The sequence below is a fragment of the Bacillus rossius genome, chromosome 1 (assembly GCF_032445375.1).
Source record: "Bacillus rossius redtenbacheri isolate Brsri chromosome 1, Brsri_v3, whole genome shotgun sequence".
Lineage (NCBI taxonomy): Eukaryota > Metazoa > Arthropoda > Insecta > Phasmatodea > Bacillidae > Bacillus > Bacillus rossius.
In genome coordinates, this window is record NC_086330.1 from 85,974,137 (window position 1) to 85,990,392 (window position 16,256).

At 38.0% G+C, this 16,256-nt stretch overlaps 1 protein-coding gene across 19 annotated transcripts in view; it reads right to left on the reverse strand.

Annotated features, from left to right (window-relative positions):
* The window catches only part of LOC134538962 (DNA repair and recombination protein RAD54B-like), a 78,135-nt gene that overhangs the window by 11,293 nt on the left and 50,586 nt on the right, over positions 1–16,256 (reverse strand). For 11 of the 19 annotated variants that reach the window (XM_063380646.1, XM_063380604.1, XM_063380599.1 and 8 more), the window contains 2 exons: positions 6,762–6,888; positions 5,493–5,757 (listed from right to left, as the gene is read on the reverse strand). In XM_063380646.1, the coding sequence (XP_063236716.1) occupies positions 5,493–5,757; positions 6,762–6,888 (392 nt within the window). The remainder of the gene's footprint in view (positions 1–5,492; positions 5,758–6,761; positions 6,889–16,256) is intronic. The other 8 variants (XM_063380690.1, XM_063380677.1, XM_063380683.1 and 5 more) reach the window with 1 other exon arrangement.

Genomic DNA, 16,256 nt, shown 5'->3' on the forward strand with positions numbered 1-16,256 from the left:
AGACACTGTTCCTTCGGTTCAACATATAATTTACTTCTCAGATGGATCATCAAGTCAGTACAAAAATAAGAAAAATTTAATTAATGTCTGTCACCACAAGAATGATTTCGGTCTTAGTGCTGAGTGGAATTTCTTCGCAACATCACATGGAAAAAATGCATGTGATGGTGTTGGAGGAACAACAAAAAGGGAAGTAACAAAGGCAAGTCTTCAAAGAACAGTCAAGGATCACATTCTTTCCCCTGAAGATATGTATATGTACTGTACACAGACTATTAAAGGTATCAAATATATATATGTTAAAGAAGAGGAAATTACCGCTCGACAAGAAGAGTTGAAACCTAGGTTCGACAACTGCCAACGGCTCCCTGGAACATGATAATTTCACCGCTTTGTTCCTCTCACCGAGATTATAATGAGATGCTATGCAACGTCCAAATCAGAAGAGTATGAGGATCTTCCAGTTTCAACCAAGTCCATCCCCATGAATCTTCGGAACAATGACATTATCGCCTGTGTGTATGACGAACAGTGGTGGCTAGGAGTCATTGAAGAAGTTAATTTTGTGAACAATGATATTTACGTAAAATTTTACAACCCAGCTGGACCTAGAACATCATTTAAGATGTCATGTGCAGACAGAGTGTGGGTGCCGCTTAAGAATGTGTTGAGGAAGCTCAGTCCATCAGAGCTATCCACAGCAACTGGACGTTCACACAACATTTCAGCATCATTATCTGAAGAAATTTCAATGCTGTTTAACAAACATAAGAAATAAGGTACAAATTAAAATCGTAAATCATTTGTCTGTTTAAAAATGTGATATAGAATGACTGTTATAATTAATATTTTTGTGCATAGTATACATGTGTTTTGGCAACAAACTTTAGTGTAATACTTTTTATGACTTAGTACAGCACTTACAGCATATATATAAAATAATTAAGAACGTATATAAAATTACTAGGGTTGCTTTTATTTATGCAAATAAATAAAAAAAATTACGAGTTTGGCAAGGCTGTAACTTCCGAACCAGTTGAATCTCAAAGTCTAAATTTTTGCAGGAGTTATGTACCATGGAGTACTTAATTGTGTGTAAATTTAAGATTTTTAGATAACTGCCCACCAGAGATATTAAGCCGTAAAGTAAGCAAAAATCTGAAAAAACTGGTTTTTACAAAATTGTAAAAAAAAAAGTATTGAAGTCTCACACTCCAAATAATTTGTATTTACTCTACTATTACATAAGCACATCCATAAATATTTTGAAGCCCAACAGATACTGCCTTCACTCTTAAAAAAATTTATGAAAATGCAAATTTTTGCAATTCTAAGGCACAAGTTCAACCTTTAAAGTTGGCAAGATTGATTGATTTTAAAAAAAATGGTTTGTCATCAGAATTGTAACTTAAAATGTGCTTAACCCCTCAGATTTTGTTTCATCATGATATGGCCTACCAGAGCCAAGATATAGCAATGTAGCCGAACCCTTGTAAATGTAAAAATTGTCGCGCCCCATGACAAAAAAATGGCTGCCATAATAAAACTAATGAGAATAAAAAATTAACTGTGTCAGTTTTAAATTGTCAATACATAATGTTAACAAGGCTCAAAATATCAATTTTTTTAAAATTGATGAAGCTTCCAATAAATTTTTTTTTGGACCACTTCATATGGATTGACCCTTTGGTGATAAGAAAACTGATGATCAATCTGATCCACGTGATAATCAAAGTAAAATTCAAAGGAGAGGAAGTTCTCATTCCGAAGATTCCAATGATCCCAACCAATATGCCCTTAAGTTTAAACTAATTCAATTTCTGATTCATCTTGCATTCACCATGACGATTAACAAATCACAAGGCCAATCCTTAAGTGCTTGTGGTCTGAATCTTGAAAATGCGTGTTTTTCTCATGGTCAATTTTACGTGGCATGTTCACATGTCGGCAAACCATCCACTTTATTTGTTCTTGCGCCTGATAACAAAACGAAAAAAATGTTGTTTATCACAAGGTGCTTCACTGAAGAGAATCAACCCTAGTGCAACCTATGCAGCAATATACATAGCTTCAATAAATTGGCAATTGACATGCCATTGAAATACCTACTTGATCTTTGTACTTTTATTGAATTTTTAGTATTCATTTTATTTTTTATTACGTTGATAAAATCCTAAATTAAGTTTAGCTAAACGTTAACACGACATTCATTGACTGTTAGGCGGTACAAAGTTCGCCGGGATTAGCTAGTTTTTACATAAATGACGATGAAATTTCATGACGAATGTGAAGATACACAATAAAACAAGTTTTGTGTGGTGCACATTGGAGGTTCACTTGGTTGCCGACAGGTGATACGCCGCAACAGCTGGAACTGCTAACACACATATAGTGCCTTGAGATGGCAACAACACGGCAACAAAAAACAAGTTCACTCAGTGTCAACAAGTGGGAGTCGGTTACATCTGCTCAGCGGCAGGCGCGAATTTAGAGGGGGGGCACAAGAAGTATTACGGATATTTACTCGCGCATAAAAAATAAATACCAATAATGGTCATTGTTGTTTGTTTATATAACAGACGTTTCCGCACCGGCGATAGATCAATCAGCGGAAGGAATGTGGTGGTTTGTGGGGTTGGGTGGGGGGATCCATCGCTTCAAGCTTGAGCTTTACAAATTATGGTGCGATTGGGGGAGAGGGAGGTGCCTGTTGCCTAGCAACCGTGTGACGTCTGTGTCCATCCTATTCAAGGTCAGAAGTTGAATGCCGACTGCACAGAACGGTATGTTGACTTGGAGTCGCATCCACGTGCAGTGAGGGAGGATTTCATTAAATTTGTGAAAGTCATTGATCTTACTGGAAAGTCATTATCTAACACCATTGTCAGTGTTTTAGAAGAGCTGGGCCTTAGTTTGGATAATCTAAGAGGTCAAGGATATGATGGAGGCAGTAACATGTCAGGGGCATTCAAGGGAGCTCAGAGCTATGTTAGTGAGCTACAACCACTCGCTATATATGTACACTGTTATAGTCATTGTTTAAACTTGGCTCTTGTAAAAGCCTGTGGGAATCAAGTGCAAGCAGTGAGAAACATGATTGGTGTTGTGGAAGAAACCACTAACTTTGTGAGGGACTCACCAAAACGATTAGAGTTGCTGGAAAAAAAATACAAGATCACTGTTCAGATGTAACAGGAGGAGAAACACTCTTGTCACTAAGCAAAACTCGTTGGATTGAACATCATGATGCCTTTGTAAGGTTTCAGGATCTGCTACCAGCAGTTATTTCATTTTTAGAGGAAACAATGACACTAATCACTGGTGAAGCTCTTGTTAAGACCAGCGGACTGTACCATTCAATAATGAACTTTCAATTTATTCTCGCTTTGCATGTCATTGTCAGTGTGATGAAATGCACTTTACCCTTGTCAAGACAACTTCAGAGTCCAAAGTTAGATATTGGCCAAGCAGACGACATGACAAAAGCTACAGTGTTAGCGATCGAAGAGTCCAGAAATAAAGAACATTCAGCAGAATATTTAAGGAATGTGTGCAATTTTCTTTGAACAACTGTATAGATGTAAAAATTCCAAGAATACTTCAAGAAGCACCCATCGATGTAATATTCTTGAAACAGATGTAGAAGCATACTACAGAATAGGATTTTACTATCCATTTATTGACTGCCTCATTCAGGAATTCAAAGATAGGTTTGGAAATGATAATGTTGTTAGGTTGTTACACATCTTAAAGGTGTAATACCAAGATTTTCAAGCATATTCAATTACGAAAAAGTTATGAAAACTGCCAAAATGTATGCTTCAGACTTGCCTGGAAGTCTTTCATAACTTGAAGGTGAGCTCAGTACATGTCATTTGTTGTGGTGCAACAATGAACAAAAACCAAAGTCAGCTGTTGAAACCATCATGGCATCCTCAACACAGTTGTACCCTAATGTGAAGACTCCTATTGTTTTACCTCACAGTGCCTGTTACAACGTATACAGGGGAAAGATCTTTCTCAACTCTCAGAAGAATAAAATCGTACCTACGATCTACTATGGGGCAGGAAAGACTTGATGGTTTAGCTGCACTTCACATTCATAGAGACATTACTGTCGATCACATTCAAGTCGTGGAAAAGTTCGCGAGGAAGCATTCAAGGAGAATGCAAATGACATTTTTTTTAGCTTCACTTTGTATTATCTTGAAAAACAAATTCGAATTTGCAGAAAAAAACATGTACTGTAGTAAATAATGATGTTAATTCATATTACCACAAAGTATCTTGTCAGGTATTTCTAATGACCATTTTTGTCCTTGTAAAATATGTGTAAATAACATATTATAATACAAAATAAAGTAGCATGGTATTATTTTTATATAATTTGCTAAACTATGATTTGTGGTGATCAACTTGTACTATTTTAGCTATTTAATTTTCTTATTAAAACTTGTTTCTGTGATTTGGCATAGTTTCTCATTACTTTCATAAACCAAGCCAGTTTTCGTAAGCTGTCAAATGCTGAATTATTGTATTATTTAGATATATTTAGTACCATTTTGATTTAAGATATTGTAAATTTAATTTTATTTATCTTTAAAAATATTTAAATGTCTGTCAGCTGTATATTGATTATTTAGATTCTAAAATAGCTTAAACAGCACAAATTTGCATTTTATAAACAATATTTTCCCGGGGGAGGACACCCCCCCCCCCCCCCCCCCCCCCCGCTTTAAAGGTGGGAACTGTGAATAACACACCCCCCACCAACGTGAAACTGTGCCCCCTCCTTTCATTATTTCTATCTAAATCCGCGCCTGCTCAGCGGATTCCCATCAACATTATGGCAGTACACATTCTACCACTGAGGGCAATCAACGGTGGCCAGTAGTTGTCAAAACGGGAAACTTCCCTTCCCCCTCCCCCTTCTTTTCGTGTCCTTAACGAAAGTTTTCAACAAAAAGCATTTAGAACGATGGATCAGCTGTCATGGTCATGGTGTATGAATCGTGCATCACAGCACTGGCCTCAGCCTTTTTTTTCTTATAGAAGTTTATCAAAGACTGCAGTGGCTGCAGTGACACCTGAAATTTTATGAGTTTGATTACATTTTTAATTTATGCTGTGTTGAGGGTACCTCAACATTTGTGAAATTAAATAAAAAAATTGGCATTTTTTACACATTTAGTAATTAATTTAAAGTTCTATCTTCATTCATAAAAATGATATTGCCTTATGAAATTGGATGAATCATATAGAACCATCCTGTAGGTTATAAGGAACAATATATATTAAAATATAATCATTTAGATTAATGATGCCCTAACTATGTAAATGTTACCAATAACTACATAAAAACTTTTTAACAACCAGCCATCACTAAATTCACAAGCAGCATAAGTGTTGTGATGAGGAATATGTTGTGTGCACCAAGTCACAACCTGCTGTGACCGTGCCTGTTACGATGCGCGGCGCAGGAGCGCACCCACCTGTAGAGGTGCACGGGACGTGTCTGGCCGTCACGCCACACACGAGCCATGGCTTGCCGGTCCGTGGCTGGGTTCCAGTCACAGTCATACAGCACTAGGCGTGACGCCCCTGTCAGGTTGAGCCCCTCGCCTCCCGCACGTGCGCTCAGCAGGAACACGCCTGGCGACACCACAGCTCGCCTGCACATCCGTCCTCTACAACCACCTCGGTCGCTGCGAGGCCTGACTACGGGAAGGTGGACTTTGAGCTGCACTCTGTGAAGGCCTATTTTTCAAATTTTCAAACACAGCATGTGCCAGTCCCAATAGCAGAACTAAAAATATCACTCAGTTTATGTATAAATACCAAGTTATTCTTGCAGCAAGAAGGCTAGGCACAGCTTATTCTGATATCAATTTTCCGAATACATAAATTACAATATACAATTATGTAACTATTTTAAAAAAAAGTAGGGCTTCAAGATTTTTTTCCTTTTTGCACATAATTAACATATGTTTGAACACACAATACTCATTATCTCCGATGAGTGAGAAGCAACTTCAGTCAGGAAAAAATTACAACTGAAAACTATGTTTCCCTGATAGGTAGGCTGACATTGCATGAAGGAGTATTCAAGCACAGAAGTGTGATTCTTGTGGAACATTCAGTGATGACCTGACTCGTAACGCATCCCTGCAAGTCTCAGTGTCATGTGTCACTACAAGTTTCAGTGGACTCACACGGAACTTTGTTATGCATTACCATAAGTCTATGCAGAGTCCCAGGAAACTTTGTTATGCATTCCTGAAAGTCTCAGCGAGTCATTTTGTAAAGTGTTACCACAAGTCTTAGTGGAGTAACAGGGAACTTCTTTACACGTCACCACAAGTCTCAATGGAGTCAAAAAGAACTTGGTTAAATGTCACCACAAGTCTGAGTGGAGTCACAGGGGAACTTCATTACACGTCACTGTAAGTCTCAGAGGAGACACCTTCTGCAAGCAGGTCATTTTTTGATAAAATACATTCAATATTAAATGTCCAGCAATTAAGTATGCAGCATTTGCATTTTTCTGAGAGTGCATTTGTTTAAGAATTTAAAATTAAATTCTGAAATTAATTATGAGAGACCTAAGTAAGTAATCTGTAGAATCCATAATTTATGAAAAAAATATGTCACATACGCGAAGAGTTGTGCAAGGAATGAGGAAACAAAGCAATGCAAGATGAGGCAGAGGGAGCACAGAAAGGAACATGCTGGATCACAGAGAAGGCAAGGTATGAGCTCACCATGCGAGGAGGCAGGATGGTTGAAGGCATCGACTATGTGCTGCCTCTGGTCGCTGGGCGTGGAGCCGTCCAGACGACAGAACCCCAGCCGCTGCCTGTCACACACGCCTGCCAGCAGGTCCAGAGTCTGCACAGTCAGGACACGGCATTCACAGTGTGCCCCCCAGCCAGTCACAACTTACACCCCACAAAGTCCACTATCATTATAGCCCATCTCCAGGTGCACCCACCTACATTTAATTTCTTCGGCCACACACACTTTCCGCTTACTGATTTCTCATTTGTGCAACATTATTCTCAGATAAACAAAGAGAGAGTTACTGTGTGCTACATGAAGTTCAATACTGAGCAAACTAACGTATACTTACTGTATGAAGATTGGGAAACCATAGGTAACATGCAGGCCTCTGGCCTGTATTCAAGCTTTTAAACATTTGACAGCAATTTTTTAATCTGAACTGAAGATTCTAGTTGCATGTATTGCTCATTCATGTTGTGTTAAGCTGGAGTCACAATGCCACGACAAACACCATACAACTCTACAAACTGTCGTACAGCTCCAGCACGACAGATTTAATAGCATAGGGTCACAATAACATGACAACATTAACCAGACAAAGTCAGCAAATTATTCCAAGCCAAATACTTCCATAACATGCAGTATAGAATGCACTAAAAACAGAGTAAGCTCTTTTATTTATTATTGACATTACAGTTGGTTTTCAGGCATTTCCAAACACAGGAGCTAAATTTTTCAACTATAAATGCACTCGCAGCATGGTCTTGTTAGCTGTGGCATCAGCCGACCACTGCTGCATAGCAGTTGACGTTAGAGGTGCTGTAAGAACTAGTGATGGAGGAATTCTCAGGCAATCAGCATTTGGCAAGGCATTAACCTCAAATACCTTGAAGATCCCGGCACCAAAAATGTTGCCAAGAACTGAAGATGACGACAGCCTTCCCTCTGCAAAAACATATGAGGTCATACCCTGGTAATCAACTGGCTGAAGAACAGATTGTCTTCAACTATCGAACATCCAGTGCCAGAATGACATTTTAATATATTTTCGGGATATTGTCGACTAGATGTCGAATTTATTCGCGGTCAATTTTAGGATAACAAAGTCTTGTAAAGAGGATCATCAAGGCAACAGTAGGTTTGCACAACTGGTTACTTGATGAGGATGATGATGTGAACCCAGAAAACACGAAATAATGCACACCACGTATGTTGGACACATACAATACAGATTGACAATTAATACATGGCGAGTGGAGAGACACTGTGTCTGGCAACGATGGTTTGCATGACCTGGAGCTCACAATGCATGTAGGTAGCAACCAATATTCTTTAAGTGCTGCAGTTATTCGTGAGAAATACATTGATTTTTTTTTTGGGACCTGGAAATATAGCTCACCAGTGGAATAAGATTCCAAGACACGAGTAATATAGTGTTCATCATTTTTTAGCATTTTAAGTCAGTAATAACTGAAAATTTACAAAATAAACATTGATGAATAAGTATATCCAATGGTAGGTTATTTACTTTCTTTCATAAGGTGCTTAGCCAGTTTGCGATGAAAAAACATTATTTTAATTTTGTTTACCAACATTATGAGGAACTGCCATATAAAATATTGAATAAATTCTTGCCAATCTATACCTGTTTAATGTTTTAATTTACTGATTGACTTTTACTTAAATTATTTAAAATCTCAAATTTTGGCAACAGAGCATATTCTAAATTATCTCAATCTACAATGATGTATATTTTCAGCAGGCAGAGCACCTTATATTATTTAATGTTGGATGGTGTACAACTAATGTACGAAAAAATTAATTAGTAGATTGCCTGAATTATTGGTTTGAAGAAGTTGTTTTTTCTCATTTATCCTGTCAGAAAAGCTGTTTGATGTTATATAGGTACTTGTACTTTTGTTGCTCCCTAAACAATACTTCAATTAATCATGAGCTTTACCTTTACTCTTAATGATACAACTTACAAATAAGTATTTGATGATATACTGTACTCCAGAAATAAGTCATATATAGAATATTTAAGGCCTTGCTTCCAATGTACAGCACTTAATAAATAAAACAGTTAAAATTGTTGTCCATACTTCAAAAATAATACTTTTAAAAACATCTGATGATGATTTGATCCCAATGAAATGACGTAAGAGTTTGAACACTGTTAATAGCCTAGTGGTTTGATGCCCTACTCTGATCTTGGTGGTCCTATGGTCTTGAACCTATGCGCAGCACATAGCAACATAACACTGTAACTAATACCATTTTGGTATGGACATACACAGCCTTCATAAAGAAAACAATTATGAACAGTGTACATATGAATTTATTTATTTATTTACATAGTTATGTCATTTAATTCTAAATCTAAAACCTCTTTTAATAGTCAATCATGTTAAATATTATGCATCAAGAATCACTTGCGGCAATTTAACTTTCGTAGCTCGACATATCTTTGTTGGTAGGGTTCATAGTCTTGATGCCAAGCTGTTGCAAAATGAAGAAATTTCATCGTCTGGCTTTTCTAATTCCTTGAAAATACAGACTTCAAAATCATCCATAGTCTTCCTGCTTTTCTTTTCCTTTTCTTTAGGGGTGCTCTGAAAAATTGTATTTACAGAATTATCCTCCTCTGATGGTGTACATCCAGACTGGATACTTGGTGGATGCTAGAGTGCTTCATTTAGGAATAAACTTGAATGCTCACTTGAATGCCATTGGCGGGAACTCGGGTTCGAGTCCCGTGGCGAGTCTAAGGGGCTGGTGGTGCTTTATGGTGTGTTTTTCCGGGAGGGCGCCAGGTTAGCTCGTACGTCTAACCAATGGGGTGGGTCAATCAGCTCCAGCGTGCTTCCCTAGACTCGGTGGCTGTATCTTAAGGGTTTAATTAACTGCTAGTAGACAATGGTGACACTCCCTGTTCAGCATAAGGTGGCTGGTGCCTAACTACAGATGTAATACACGCACTGGAATTGAAAACGTGTGGTACACGTATTTATTAACGGACATATTAGGGTACACAATATTGCACGACACTACTCTTGATTGATAATTTGGACATAATTGATACACAATATTACACGACACTACTCTTGATTAGTTATGATTGTCTCTCCCTAAGGCAGTCTGTTAGAGGGGGGAGTTCGTTAGTTGTCCTGGAGTCGGCCATGTCCGTAAAGTGACTGACCTTAAGGCAGCCCTGTGGCCCGTGGCCTTAAGGCAGGAATTACGACGGCCGGGTTAAGCCCTGCACCGTAAAAACTGACCCGGGGTCGCGTGGGCAATTGACGTTACAAAGGATTTGGTTCATGACTATATTTACCAGAGTGAAGAATCGGTGAGTTACTAAATTGAAGGTTCCCCACGGAACGAACATACGAACACATCCACCCCGGGCCGCGAGCTTATCTGGACTGCCGGAGAGGGCTGACTCGCGGGGGGGAAACAGTTCCGCCGCGCGCCAAACCACGAGTGAAGAAAAGAAATTAGTACCGTTATTCGGTTTTTAATTGAAAACTTACTTGTTAATTGTCCATGACCCTTGTTTGAATATTAATGCTGACATCAGATGTATTATGAAATATTGATTAAAGCTTTAGTTTAATAAATTGAACAAATATTATTTAAAAAGATGAGTCAACTTAAAGACTACTGACTACTTGGTAAAAACCACTGGTTATGTTTATGTTTGTGGGTTTGTTCTGGGTATTGCTTCAGCACCTTGTTTCTTAACTTAAATTAAGGCTCTAGGCCACGATGAGAATTAAGGGCGTTCATTAAACACTGTGCCCGGAGGGGGAACGGTACACTGCGACGACGCAGACTAACAGATAAAGGTTATAACGTTTAAAAAGTCTTTAAAAGAAAATTGTGCGCACAGTTGACTTGCTAAAAACTAAAGTGCGACCAACATAAGCGTGGCCTTCATGTCAATCTGCGTGCCGTAATACTTTTAGTTTTGTCTCAAATACTTGAATACGATGAATTATACGTGATGAAGCAAGTAACAGTTACTGGCAGCTGAATGGGTAGACTTTATTTTGTTTGTGTGAATTCCCTGCCACTGGCTAGACTGAGTTCACGGCCCGGTCTGTGGCCAGGTGACAACGGTACGACACGGCGGCATTCGCGCGGACGTAAAAAAAAATTGGTCCTTTACACTTCATAGTCGCGATTTAACATACCATAGCGGATGTTTGTACAACAGCCGATAGCGTAGACAGACCTGCGCGTGCATCTCTTCCCCCCTTGTTTGGCTAACTGTATCCCATGGCACATCTGTTGTATACAAAAGTTGAAACAGACTTCGTGGCGTTGTGCCCGACTTTTTTTTTTGCCTGTGAAGATTTCGTGCTAACTGAAATTTACAGACGTGCTATTCAGGACTAAGGCAGTAAAATTAACATCGCTCTAAATGAATCCGTGCTATCTGAAGACGTGCTAAGTGAGGGATAGGTGTATTCTTAATTCAAATTTATTAAAATTTATTTTCTATTTTTTTAGTTTGGTTTTCTATATAAAGCATGTTCTTTTAGTTTTTTAAACTATTGTTTATTTAATAATTTTCATTGTAGCTTACATGGCGCTATGTAAATTAGCTTTCTTTGAGTTTAGTGTAGTATGTGTTGTTATTATTAAACGTCTGAAGAACTTCGTCGTTGAGGTACGTGTTTTTCAATAATGAAGCAGTGTGTGCAAAAGAAAACCTTGATAGATTGTAAGACTACACTAGGGTCTCGATAATCCGAGCTCCGATAATCCGAGTTCCCAATAATCCGAGTCAGTTTCGGGGGTTATGAGAAAGAAAAAAATACGAATTTTGCAAACACACATACACGTAGGGACGGCCAGGGCTACGTTGAGGAGGAAGGCCCGATGGGGTGAGTTAGGTAAGTGACTGTACATAGCAGGTAGCGGCCCACCCCTGTCAGAAGTCGCAAGAATCTATTTTTAGAACATTGGGGGAAACCCCTTTTCTCCGTCGGCCTAGATCCTCCGCCCCCTCGTCACTTCCCCGCGTTCCCTCCAGAGGGCAATTTTTAGTTTCCATAAGTTCTTCGCCGTGAGCACATCTATGTCGTTACGTCCCAGTTCTATTATGAACCAGTATGAGTAAAAGAAAACATACTGAAATATCATTAAGTGATAAATTAGAAGCGCTGACGCGGGTTGATAAAGGTGAGCCGCTAAAAACAAATGCGCGTGATTTAGGAGTGAGTGCTTTTACTGTGGGCGACTGGAGGTGCAACAGACAGAAATTGGAGTTATGGCAAACTCAAAAAAATCTTTCTCAGGCTACAACATCCAGATCTCGTATGAAAAAAAGTGAGTACGAAAAAACAAGTGAAGCTTTGTTTTCATGGTTTTTAGCACAGCGGCAAAAAGGTGTCCCTCTTTCTGGGCCTATATTACAAGAAAAAGCGCAGTATTTTCGTAATAAATTACAAGAAGGTGAAAGCAATTTTAATGCCAGTAAAGGATGGCTGGATAAATGGAAAAAAAGATACGGTGTGCGGCAATTGCATATCACAGGAGAAAAGCTTTCAGCTGATGCTGCTGGTGCTGAAAACTACGTTCAAAAATTTTAAAGCATGATCGAAGAAGGGGGCTACACACATGATCAATTATATAACTGTGACGAGACTGGGTTAAATTTTAAAATGCTACCTGACAAGAGTCTAGCATCCAAAGACGAAATTTCCGCTCCTGGGCATAAAAAGAGCAAGGAACGAATTACTGTTCTACCATGTTCCAATGCCTCTGGGACACATAAGCTTCGTCCCTTGGTGATAGGAAAGTCAAAAAAACCTAGAGCTTTTAAAAATGTAAATATGAACGCACTACCCATCGCATACAAAAATCAAAAGAACTCGTGGATGAATACGACCATTTTTAAAAATTGGTTCTTCGAGGAATTTGTTCCTTCAGTAGAAACATTTTTAAAAGAACGACAATTACCGAGAAAAGCACTGTTGGTTATTGACAACGCTCCATCCCATCCAAACGTAGAAGAGCTTTCAAGTGATGAAATTAAAACTGTTTTCCTGCCCCCAAATGTGACTAGCCTCATTCAACCTATGAACCAAGGCGTCATTGCGACAATAAAGAAAAAGTACAGACGCATGCTTCTGACATATATTTTGCAAGAAGAAGAAATTTCATTAGTAGATATGCTAAAAACAGTTAATATAAAAGACGTTATCTATTGGTTAGTTGATGCGTGGTCAGAAATTAAACAGGAAACTATAAAGAAATCCTGGTCAAAAATTATAAAACCGAGAGTTTCACAAAGTGAAGAAGAAAAAACAGTTGAAGATGACTGTGATAATATGACTCTATTGAATTTAATGGTGGCAATCCCTGGCTGCGAAATGGAATCTAGTGCTGAAGAGGTTAAGAAGTGGTTAGACAGTGATGAAATTGAAGAATTGACGGATGAGAAAATTATTGAAATGGTCAACAACCGGGATGAGGACACCGAAAAAGACGAACAAGAGGAAGAAGAAACCAACAAAAAAATTAGCCATGCAGATGGGTTTCTACGCTTAGAAAAGGCACTCGAATACGTGGAGCAGCAAGATACCGTCACGCCAAATGACGTAATGTTTTTTAAGAAGTGGAGCACACGAGCAGCTGAGAAGCGAGGAGCATTAAAAAAACAAAAAACAATAATAGATTATTTTAAAAAATAATAATTATGTATATATTTCTATTCTGCCTTTCAATATGTTTGTATTTTCTTTTTATTAAAACATTGACATATGTATTAGAAATTGATTTTGCGTGTTTTTATTCGTATTTCCAATAATCCGAGGTTCTGATAATCCGAGTTGGCCCCGGTCCCATCCAGATCGGATTATCGAGGTTCTAGTGTATATTGATTTTTAGAGCAGCAATGCTTTATTATAGTTAGTGTTCTTTGAGATTTTGAAAACCAGCTTTTAACCCAGTACACGCCATGAGCTTATGCACCTTATCTAATCGAAAGGATCTCTGGGAGAATTCTAAAAACTTCTAGCCCTCATTAGCTTACTTGAACACATTTTTTTTAAATTTATTTATATCCAGCATTACGCCAATAAACTTTACTTCATTGACTGCCTTTTTTTACGTTCACCTTCGTCATTTAATATGTCCAATATGAGTACTGTTAGTTTTCAGCATAATGAACGTTCTCGTAGACGAAAATAGCAAATTTTCTGTTATATGAAACAGGTAATTTTGAGTGCCATAACCAGGGCCGCGTCTAGGGGGGGGCAAAAGGGGCATTTGCCCCGGGCCTCAAATTCAAGGGGGCCTCAAATTTTATCAAAAACATAGATCATTATTTAAAGTGAATTCCCATTTTATATCTGGCGTAATAATAACTTGTCTTTATATTTAGATACCTATTTATTTAGTTTTGTAAAGCATGATTCCACAATAAAACCACACCGTGCTGTAACTTGTATGGTTTTATTTATAACTACTGAGTAAGTCACCGACATCGACGCCGGTCCATGAACCTCCTCAAACACTAGAACCATGTTATTGTGATGGTAAGTTGCCTTTGACTTTACCACTTTCAAGCTCTGATAAAGTTAAAGAAAACACAGAAGTAACTAAAATAGATAATTGTAATCTCATTAACACAACTTCAGAAATTCCCATAACTTCTAGAAACTGTGCTAGGACTGAAAGAAGTGTAGATTTTGATAGTGCAGTGTTAATAGAAGAAATCCAGCAAGATCCTGCGGCATGGCCTGGCAATATCACTGACGAAATGATTAGTTATTGTGTTGATAAGGGGCCGGACTTTTTTTTAGTAATTATGATGGAGACTACACAGCTTCTGCTAGGCAATATCCAAAATGTACTCGTAAACTAACATCATCTGCATTTGTGAGAGTTCTTGAAAATGGAGAGCGACAGGAGAGAAAATGGTTATTGTACTCTAAATGTACGGGAAATGTGTTTTGCTTTGCATGCAAACTTTTCAGTAATGGTAAACTATCAAAATTTGTAAATGGTTTTTCTAATTGGAAGAAAACAGAAGAAAAATTGAGGGAGCATGAAAACAGTATTGAACACAAAGCATGTTCTTTAAAATGGGTTTCAAGAAAAAATAACAAAATGTCAATTTCATCACATTTAGATGCACAAGTGACTGAGACAAATTACTGGAAGAATGTTCTTGTTAGAGTAGTGGCAGTTGTAAAATTTTTGTGCAGTCGTGGTCTTCCTTTTCGTGGTGATAATCATATGCTTGGATCACCTCGTAATGGTAATTACCTAGGAATTTCGGAACTCCTTGCTCAGTTTGATCCTTTTTTACAGGAACATTTAAGGATACATGGGAACAAAGGAAATGGTCATGTATCGCATCTTTCTTCTGATATATGTGAATAATTCATTGAGCTAATAGGCAACGAAGTTCGGAAACACATGCTAAATGAGATTAGACAGGCCAAATATTATTCACTGATAGTTGATTCTACACCTGATGTTTCCCATACAGATCAGTTATCTTTTGTATTTAGATACTGCTTAACAGTAACATTTTGGAAAGGTTTTTGTGTTTCATTCCAATTTACAGCCACACAGGAAGAAATTTAAGTGAAGTTGTAACCTGTACTCTAAAAGACAATACCATTGATATCCCGGATTGCCGAGGTCAGAGCTATGATAATGCAGCCAACATGTCAGGAAAATACGAGGGCCTGCAAGCGCACATTAAATCAATAAACAGCTCTGTGCTGTATGTTCCATGTGCAGCACATTCAGTAAACTTACTAGGAAAAACAGCGTTGGTGAATGTATTCATGCAACAAAACTGTTTCTGTTTTTAGAAAAGCTGTACTCATTTTTCGCTGCTTCCACTCACAGGTGGTCAGTTCTTGAAGGAGTTATTTCGGAAAGCACAGGAAATAGCGGAAAGCCAAAAATCACTGTCAAGAGCTTGTCGGAAACAAGTTGGTCATCAGAGAAGATGCATTGAAAACTCTCGTCATTCATTATGATGAGATTTTCTGTGCATTTAATGATATGTTCAACGACAAAAATGAAACGCAAGACACAAGGATGGAAGCGAACTCCCTCATGAAGAAAATGCAATATTTAGAATTTGCTTTTATGGTCGTATTTTGGTACGACATTATGGAAAGATTCGGTGAAGTAACCAAGCATCTACAGAAGCCTGGACTCTATGTCATAACTGGTCATCAACTGATGAATTCTTTGAAAGATTTTGTTTCCGATTTGCGAAATAATTTTGATGAAATTGAAGTTAAAGCAACACAACTAAGCAACCATGTGTTACAAACTTTTGTAGATACTAGATCTTCCTAAAATAAAAAGTTTTTGAATGGAAAAGACGAACTTTCAACTGTTGTATTATCCCGCGAGAATTTTAGAATTTCCACATTTCTATGCATTGCTGATAAGCTCCGCATGGAACTGGAGAAGAGAGCTGCTTCCTACAAAGA